The 9,668-nt window shown below is 35.3% G+C and overlaps 2 protein-coding genes across 2 annotated transcripts in view; one reads left to right on the forward strand and one right to left on the reverse strand.

The window, feature by feature from the left end:
* cog1 (component of oligomeric golgi complex 1) overlaps positions 1 to 1,356 on the reverse strand; it is a 43,307-nt gene extending 41,951 nt beyond the window's left edge. The window contains exon 1 of the mRNA XM_062050533.1: positions 996 to 1,356. Coding sequence (XP_061906517.1) covers positions 996 to 1,304 — 309 coding nt within the window. The 5' untranslated portion in view covers positions 1,305 to 1,356. The remainder of the gene's footprint in view (positions 1 to 995) is intronic.
* Positions 1,357 to 1,442: 86 nt separating this feature from the next.
* Positions 1,443 to 9,668, forward strand: smim22 (small integral membrane protein 22). The gene is made up of 4 exons (XM_062050535.1): positions 1,443 to 1,665; positions 5,290 to 5,463; positions 8,135 to 8,193; positions 9,268 to 9,668. The coding sequence occupies exons 2-4, from the start codon at positions 5,334 to 5,336 to the stop codon at positions 9,313 to 9,315; spliced, it is 237 nt and encodes a 78-aa protein (XP_061906519.1). The 5' UTR covers positions 1,443 to 1,665; positions 5,290 to 5,333; the 3' UTR covers positions 9,316 to 9,668.

The following is a 9,668-nucleotide window of genomic DNA, read 5'->3' on the forward strand; positions in this document are numbered from 1 at the left end:
TCCACCGTGCTGCCCGTTGGCATAAGTAAACACTTGTTTGTGAAATGTGACTAGTATGTTATTTTTTACATGTAGTCTATAAGTAAACAACTGTTTGTGAAATGTGACTAGTATGTTATTGTTTACATGTAGTCTATAAGTAAACACTTGTTTTTGAAATGTGACTAGTATGTTATTGTTTACATGTAGTCTATAAGTAAACACTTGTTTGTGAAATGTGGCTAGTATGTTATTGTTTACATGTAGTCTATAAGTAAACAACTGTTTGTGAAATGTGACAAGTATGTTATTGTTTACATGTAGTCTATAAGTAAACACTTGTTTGTGAAATGTGACTAGTATGTTATTTATAAGTAAACACTTGTTTGTGAAATGTGACTAGTATGTTATTTTTAAGTAAACACTTGTTTGTTAAATGTGACTATGTTATTGTTTACATGTAGTCTATAAGTAAACACTCGTTTGTGAAATGTGACAAGTATGTTATTGTTTACATGTAGTACATAAGTAAACAACTGTTAATGAAATGTGACTAGTATGTTATTGTTTACATGTAGTCTATAAGTAAACAACTGTTTGTGAAATGTGACAAGTATGTTATTGTTTACATGTAGTCTATAAGTAAACAATTGTTTGTGAAATGCGACTAGTATGTTATTGTTTACATGTAGTCTATAAGTAAACAACTGTTTGTGAAATGTGACTAGTATGTTATTGTTTACATGTAGTCTATAAGTAAACACTTGTTTGTGAAATGCGACTAGTATGTTATTGTTTACATGTAGTCTACAAGTAAACAACTGTTTGTGAAATGCGACAAGTATGTTATTGTTTACATGTAGTCTATAAGTAAACAACTGTTTGTGAAATGTGACGAGTATGTTATTGTTTACATGTAGTCTATAAGTAAACACTTGTTTGTATGTTATTGTTTACAATGCTATCAAGAATGCCGCTCCTGTGACGTCATCAACAGACACCCCACAATCTCTCACCTCGGGGTTGCTGGTGCTCGCACACACTTTGCTGCCTTGCTTCAGGCCCTGGCAGTAGCGGTGCATGTCCTGGATGGACTGGACCACGCTGGCCGAGCTGTGCCGCATCTCTCCGATGGTGTCCGCGGCGTCGATCAGGTCCCGGTAGCGTTCTCCCACCATCTGCCTGAGCTCCTCCTTCTTCTGCTCGATCTGCCCGCGGACTTTGCACTCAATGCCGCGGATTTCCTCGGTGCTGTAGCGCTCGAACAGAACCACCGGGTCCTTGATGTCCGCCACACGGAGGGACGAGGTCGGGTCTTCGGTCATCGCGCTTGCAAATCAGCGGGATAGACAACCCGGAAGTGGAATAGGTGCATTTCCGGTATCCACGTCGGCCAACATGCGTCATAGACGCGATTCTGGATTTGATTGGTCAATAGGAGAGGACGCGCCCATTAGAGCTGGGGGCAAAGTGTGTACTTTACATTTGACAATAAATTCAAAACAAATGAAAAAATACTTACACCGTATTATTATTAGTATTGTTAATGTATTGTGAAATTAAATAGTTAATGCAGAAAATTTTCAGTAAAACAATCTCTACCTTATAAGTGCGACAACAAGGTTGGCGCAGGTGAATTTCTCAACCCGGAAATAAGTTGAATAAACAACAAAGGGCGCCGTTAAGGTAAGCAGCACAATAATGTTCCACATTATTAAATTATTTTGAACAATTATACGTTCATTTCGGTTTGTCATCTTGATTTTTATTACACTTGATTTTATTTAATGAAGTATAATGTTTCCACAGAGCTGTCGGTCACCACACGGCTTAACTATAAAATATCGAATACAGTACAGGCTATAAAGAGGTTGTTTACATTTTTAATACAGTATTTTATTTGTATTACAGTATTTTATTGTCAGTGTTCAAACCAAAGTATTTACTAATATTTGTTGTGCATTTGTTTAAAATCTGAACCACATACAGAATATATATTATTTATATTTAATAAACCTGGGGTGTCCAAAATTGTTACACTAAAGTCAAAGATGTAGGGGCTATTTTTATATTTTGTTAAAAATAAAAAAAAATAAAAATAATAATAATATATATATATATATATATATATATATATATATATATATATATATATATATATATATATATATATATATATATATATATATATATATATATATATACATATATATATATATACACGGTATATATATATCCATACACACACAAAATATATGTATATATATATATATATATATATATATATATATATATATATATATATATATATATATATATATATATATATATATATATATATGAGTATATACAAACCCCGTTTCCATATGAGTTGGGAAATTGTGTTAGATGTAAATATAAACGGAATACAATGATTTGCAAATCATTTTCAACCCATATTCAGTTGAATATGCTACAAAAACAACATACGGTATTTGATGTTCAAACTGATAAACTTTTTTTTTTTTTCAAATAATCATTAACTTTAGAATTTGATGCCAGCAACACGTGACAAAGAAGTTGGGAAAGGTGGCAATAAATACTGATAAAGTTGAGGAATGCTCATCAAACACTTATTTGGAACATCCCACTGGTGAACAGGCAAATTGGGAACAGGTGGGTGCCATGATTGGGTATAAAAGTAGATTCCATGAAATGCTCAGTCATTCACAAACAAGGATGGGGCGAGGGTCACCATTTTGTCAACAAATGCGTGTGCAAATTGTTGAACAGTTTAAGAAAAACCTTTCTTAACCAGCTATTGCAAGGAATTTAGGGATATCACCATCTACGGTCCGTAATATCATCAAAGGGTTCAGAGAATCTGGAGAAATCACTGCACGTAAGCAGCTAAGCCTGTGACCTTCTATCCCTCAGGCTGTACTGCATCAACAAGCGACATCAGTGTGTAAACTGTAAAGGATATCACCACATGGGCTCAGGAACACTTCAGAAACCCACTGTCAGTAACTACAGTTTGTCACTACATCTGTAAGTGCAAGTTAAAACTCTCCTATGCAAGGCGAAAACCGTTTATCAACAACACCCAGAAACGCTGTCGGCTTCGCTGGGCCTGAGCTCATCTAAGATGGACTGATACAAAGTGGAAAAGTGTTCTGTGGTCTGACGAGCCCACATTTCAAATTGTTTTTGGAAACTGTGGACGTCGTGTCCTCCGGACCAAAGAGGAAAAGAACCATCCGGATTGTTATAGGCACAAAGTTGAAAAGCCAGCATCTGTGATGGTATGGGGGTGTATTAGTGCCCAAGACATGGGTAACTTACACATCTGTGAAGGCGCCATCAATGCTGAAAGGTACATACAGGTTTTGGAGCAACATATGTTGCCATCCAAGCAACGTTACCATGGACGCCCCTGCTTATTTCAGCAAGACAATGCCAAGCCACGTGTTACATCAACGTGGCTTCATAGTAAAAGAGTGCGGGTACTAGACTGGCCTGCCTGTAGTCCAGACCTGTCTCCCATTGAAAATGTGTGGCGCATTATGAAGCCTAAAATACCACAACGGAGACCCCCGGACTGTTGAACAACTTAAGCTGTACATCAAGCAAGAATGGGAAAGAATTCCACCTGAGAAGCTTAAAAAATGTGTCTCCTCAGTTCCCAAACTTTACTGAGTGTTTTTAAAAGGAAAGGCCAGGTAACACAGTGGTGAACATGCCCTTTCCCAACTACTTTGGCACGTGTTGCAGCCATGAAATTCTAAGTAAATTATTATTTGCAAAAAAAAATAAAGTTTATGAGTTTGAACATCAAATATCTTGTCTTTGTAGTATTCATATTCAATTGAATATGGGTTGAAAAAGGATTTGTATTCCGTTTATATTTACATCTAGCACAATTTCCCAACTCATATGGAAACGGGGTTTGTATATATATATATATATATATATATATATATATAGGGCAGCACGGTGGAAGAGGGGTTAGTGCGTCTGCCTCACAATACGAAGGTCCTGAGTAGTCCTGGGTTCAATCCCGGGCTCGGGATCTTTCTGTGTGGAGTTTGCATGTTCTCCCCATGACTGCGTGGGTTCCCTCCGGGTACTCCGGCTTCCTCCCACCTCCAAAGAAAATGGATGGATATATATATATATATATATATATATATATATATATATATATATATATATATATATATATATATATATATATATACATATATATATACATACAAACAAACCTTTGTGTCAGCTGTGTTGTAGGTGACTAAGTGTATTAATTAATAGAACATTTGAGCTTTTTCTCCTTACATTCCGATTTTTTTACTCTTTTTCTTACATTTTCACTGTTGTTTTTACCTCTGTAAGAATAAAGCATTAATTATAATATTCTGATTGTGTAAGAGTGTCAAAAAATCTGCCCGTAAAAAAATATTATTGTTCAGTTACACATATAACAGTTTTTATTACTGTTGTAATTGTTCCAATTAATTTGTTTTTTTTTAAATAAACTAAACTTTGTTTGTATTTCTATTTCATTCATTTATTTTAAGTCATCTTTATTTTCAATTTTTGAACAATCAATTTTTTACAGGAACATTTTCCCCAAAAAATGTATCTCTGAACTACTGTGAGCTAATTGGAGCAGAGGGGAAATACAAATAAAAGTTCAGATGTACAGAAATAACATGATAATTTACAGAAATGTTCACTTGCGAGAATGTGTTTTTAAAAAAAAAAGAAACGCGACCACAAATGTGCATCTTGTGCATCTATAAAGTCAGCCGCATTTATTTATTTCATTTCGAGAGCTTCTCATATTTTAGATAAGAGGTGTGGAAATCTTTTTGCACCAAGGGTCGTATGCTGGAAAGTCAAAGTATGAAGACGCCATTTTATATATATATATATGTACGTATATATTTAAAAAAAAATGCTAAAAACATATGTTATATATATTTAAAGACATACCTTTGTATAATTGGTAACTAAGTATATTATTATTAATTATTAGTTTGTAAATGTTATCTTTTTCTCATTGCACTCAGATTTTGTGCTCCTTTTTTGTACATTTTTACAAACACAACTCGGTCTGTGGGCACTTTAGGCACCCCTGTAATAAACGACACTTAATGATAAGGTTTTATAACATGGAGGGTCGAATGGGACATAATGAAATAAACATAACCTGAATTAGGTCAGTAAGTAATGAATTTGCCAATTTTGACCCTCCATACGACAGTGCAACAAAAACACAATTCTACTTTCTATTTTCTTTTCTTTGATCACAACACTTGTTCATTGCAGGCAAGTCGTACATCTGGCAAGGTGATTTGCGAAGCAGCGTCGTCATGGGGTCAGGGAACAGCGTAGAGGACTTGAAGGATAATTTCAATGATGTGGTCTCCAGACTGCAGTCCAAGCAGTTGTTCCAGTCCGACTGGGACATTGTCTTCTTTGCCGTCTTCTTCACCTTCATCTGTGAGTTCACGCCTCACAGAATGCACCTGTGACCTCATGCGTGTGCTGAAACACACCAAGAACCCAGAGTCCACGTGGGAACACTACAGCAAGTCTAATAACGCCATTTTTTAATGACAGCACAGCACTATCATAATGTACATACTGTACTACTAGGGCTGTGCAATATGGCTAAAAAACTGTATCACGATATGTGTCGGTCGATATCGATAATTATCGATATTTTTTTATGGAAAATAATTACCAGGATAAAAATATATTAAACATTTTTATTGTAAATGTAACCTTCCTGTGATTATAATCCCTCAGCTATCAAGGCAGAAAGGAAATGTCAACACAAGCATGAAAACACTCAACCAATGTCAACAAAATAGTCAAATCACATTGAACATTTAACTATAATCTTTTAAAAATAAGGAATATGTAAGAAATGTTTCATAAAGTGTAAGAAAATAGTGCAAAGTGTGAAAATGTAAACACAGAGAAACCTGATAACTATTTTCTGCATGCTTAGTACCAGGATGTTACATCTGTGTAACATTAATTTGCCCTGTTATTTAACTATGGAAATTAATTTTTGTCATGCAATTATTTAAATATAATAATTATATCAGTAATTATTGAAATTGTTTATGACCTATGGAAAATAAGGAGCAGGAGAATAATATATTTTATTGTAAATATAACTTCCTGTGATTATAATCCCTCAGCTATCAATGGAGAAAGGAAATGTCAACAAAAGCATGGAAAACACTCAATGTAAACAAAATAGTAACAACACATTGAGCACTTAACAATAAGCTCTTAAAAATAAGGAATATGTAAGAAATGCTTCATAAAGTGTAAGAAAATATTGCTAAGTGTGAAAATGTAAACATAGAGAAACCTGAGAACTATTTTCTGCAGGTTTAGTGGCAGGAGGTTACAGCTGTGCTCTAAAAGGGTGAGCTAAGGTGGTGTGGTATTAGCGCTCTTGCCTTGCATCATTTGCAGATCACATTGGTCTGACTTCGGTCCCTTTTTTAAAAAATCCAAAAACTGTCCAGGTGACTTTTCCTCTTTTATCTACACTTTCTTCATTTTGACTTTCTCTTCTCACTCCATGCATAGAATCCAGCAAACTTGATAGTTGATACTGTTACCTGATTGGCTGTTAGCAGTGATCACTTCCTGTGTTGCTCGGTCACCAGAGAGCGAGTGCCTGTCACGAAAGAACCTCAACACAGAGCAAAAAAAACAAAACAAAAAGCACTCAAAAAAGGGGTGAGGACAAATTAACAAAGGATGTGCACTTAAGGTGTGAGGAACAGAAATAGCACACTTAAGGTGTGGAGAAGTAACAATTAACACAACCCCAAGACTGAGCCATAAGGAGCGAGAGGAGTGGAGCCAAAGCAGAGGAGATGCACACAACTGGAAGGATGAAACATTAGAGAATTAACTGGCACCGAGTGAAGGGACTGGAGAGCTTAAGTAGTCAGAAACCAGGCACTGCAACAGGTCATGACCGTGCCTTTCTTCATGCTTTGTTCAACTTCCTGTTTCTTCGACAAAAAAAACCAAACGTGTTATCGCACACATTTTTTATTAATATCGATTACGTGTCAATGGGGATATATATTGATATCATTTTATCGCTCAGCCATAGTAGACCGTCACCATGTGGAAACGTGCTGACATTCAAGCCAGCTTAGCGGTTAGCATAGCTTCTGACACACAGTCCAAAAGGAACAAGCGTGAAACTTTTCCCAGGAAGAGACTTTAGAATTTTTATGATAGATTATAGAAAAGTAAAAATTGTTAGAATAATTGTATCTAAGTTATCACAAAACTTGTGTTTCAATGTGTTCCCGGCGAGCAGACAAAAGCTGTCTTTGAACCTACCAAGAAGAAGGCTTGTAAAACTAAACTGTGTAGGATGGGAAGCAACACGAAGGTGTTCTGTTTCTTTCATGTATTGTAATTAACAGAAAGATATTGTCTTGACCCGAGATCTACAAAGCGAAGAGGAAGCAGGACCTGACTCCCCTCCAAGGACCTTTTCTTTGAACCGTTTTACGACCTTTTCTTTGACTGTTCTGTAACCAAAGGCGATGGATGTTTACGACCCCCTTCCTTTAGAAACAGTTGTTGCCATGTAATCAGGGAAAGTCCAAATAGTGAAGTGAATTACATTTATATAGCGCTTTTTCTCAAGTGACTCAAAGCGCTTTACATTGTGAAACCCAATATCGAAGTTACATTTAAACCAGTGTGGGTGGCACTGGGAGTAGGTGGGTAAAGTGTCTTGCCCAAGGACACAACAGCAGTGACTAGGATGGCGGAAGCGGGGATTGAACCTGCAACCCTCAAGTCGCTGGCACGGCTGCTCTACCAACCGAGCTATACCGCCCATAAAAGAGGAGGCGTACAATCTTTCATCTGGAGCGTGGGACGACACTGTGCAAGGGTTCAGTGTCTACGCGTTTCTCCTCATTGAGCCAAATGTAATTCTGTCTCTGTTTAATTCCTTGCTTCTTGTCTTGTTTAATAGATGTCATCAGTGTTTGAACCTGACAAAATTTTTACTTTTTTATCTACTACTTCTATCATTTTTTTTGGTCTTTAAAGTGTGTTTATAATGTTTACCAAAACATATTTTGTCTGCTATGATAATATTTCATGTCTTCAGGTGTGATTGTGCTGCTGGGAACTCTCATCCTCATCCGCTGCTGCTGCTGCCACCAGAAGGTAAAACATGGGTGGTCTAGTTATGATTAATAATACGTTAATTACACATTAATAATTTAAAAAGCATAAAACGTTAGCATAGAAACTATAATAGTTAGAAAAAAACGTTTGTAGCTCAAACAAATGAGATATTTTGGGGAGATTTTGACAAAGTTGTGGACTAGTTATGATTAACAACAGGTTAATTACAAGTTAATAGCATAAAAACAATAATTGTGCAGCACAAAAAAGTTTGGGGAGATTTGGACATAATTGTGGTCTAGTTATGATTAATAACATGTTAACATAAAAACAATAATTGTGCAGCACAAACAAGTTTGGGGAGATTTGGACATAGTTGTGGACTAGTTATGATTAATAACACGTTAATTACATGTTAATAACATAAAAACAATAATTGTGCAACACAAACAAGTTTAGGGAGATTTGGACATAGTTGTGGACTAGTTATGATTAATAACACGTTAATTACACGTTAACATAAAAACAATTGTCCAGCACAAACAAGTTTGGGAGATTTGAACAAAGATGTGGTCTAGTTATAATTAATAACATGTTAACATAAAAACAATAATTGTGCACCACAAACACGTTTGGGGAGATTTGGACATAGTTGTGGTCTAGTTATGATTAATAACACGTTAATTACACGTTAATAACAAATATAATAATAATTGTGCAGCACTACAAGTCTGGGGAGATTTGGACATAGGTGTGGACTAGTTATGATTAATAACACGTAAATAATTTAAAAAGCATAAAACGTTACCATAGAAACTATACTAGTTAAGACTTTTTTTTTGTAGCACAAACAAATATTTTTGGTGAGATTTGGACATAGATGTGGTCTAGTTGTGATTAATAACACGTTAATTACACGTTAACAACTTAAAGCAATGATTGTGCAGCACAAAAAAGTTTGGGGAGATTTGGACAAGGTGGGGGGAGGGGTCAACTTCTCACAGGTCATAAGGTCAACATTTTATTTCATCAGCTGTCTCCACACAAATAAAAACATATTTCCAAAATGATTTATGGTTGAAGAAGGTAATTATTTGTGTTTTTGTCTTGCAGACCGGGCGAAAGAAAGTTGGCATAGACAATTTGTCTCTGGAACCATGACAACATTATTAATAAAACGTTAATTACACGTTAATAACACAATCATTTTAGCATAGAGAATGTGTCTCTGGAATCATGACAACATTATTAACACGTTATATTACACGTTAATAACACAATAATAATTTTGGCATAGAGAATGTGTCTCTGGAACCATCACGACATTTTCGCTTCAGTCAGCAAAATTCTTGCAAAACTTTCAGAAGTGATTTAAAAAAAAATAAAATCAAAACAATTGTTGCTCTTCTCTTTCGTCATTTTTACTCCACAAGATGTAACTTTGTCATTTTATCGGATCAAAATATTTTCTTACACTTGAATGTCATTTTGTGAATAAATTGTTATCAAACTTG

Source organism: Entelurus aequoreus, linkage group LG06 (assembly GCF_033978785.1).
Source record: "Entelurus aequoreus isolate RoL-2023_Sb linkage group LG06, RoL_Eaeq_v1.1, whole genome shotgun sequence".
Taxonomy (NCBI): domain Eukaryota; kingdom Metazoa; phylum Chordata; class Actinopteri; order Syngnathiformes; family Syngnathidae; genus Entelurus; species Entelurus aequoreus.

Excerpts from the sequence above, each read along its gene's own strand:
- smim22 (XM_062050535.1), top strand. The coding sequence starts at position 5,334 with ATGGGGTCAGGGAACAGCGTAGAGGACTTGAAGGATAATTTCAATGAT. Across the intron at positions 5,464-8,134 it reads CGTCTTCTTCACCTTCATCT|GTGTGATTGTGCTGCTGGGA; the intron begins GTGAGTTCACGC and ends TCATGTCTTCAG. Across the intron at positions 8,194-9,267 it reads GCTGCTGCTGCCACCAGAAG|ACCGGGCGAAAGAAAGTTGG; the intron begins GTAAAACATGGG and ends TTTGTCTTGCAG.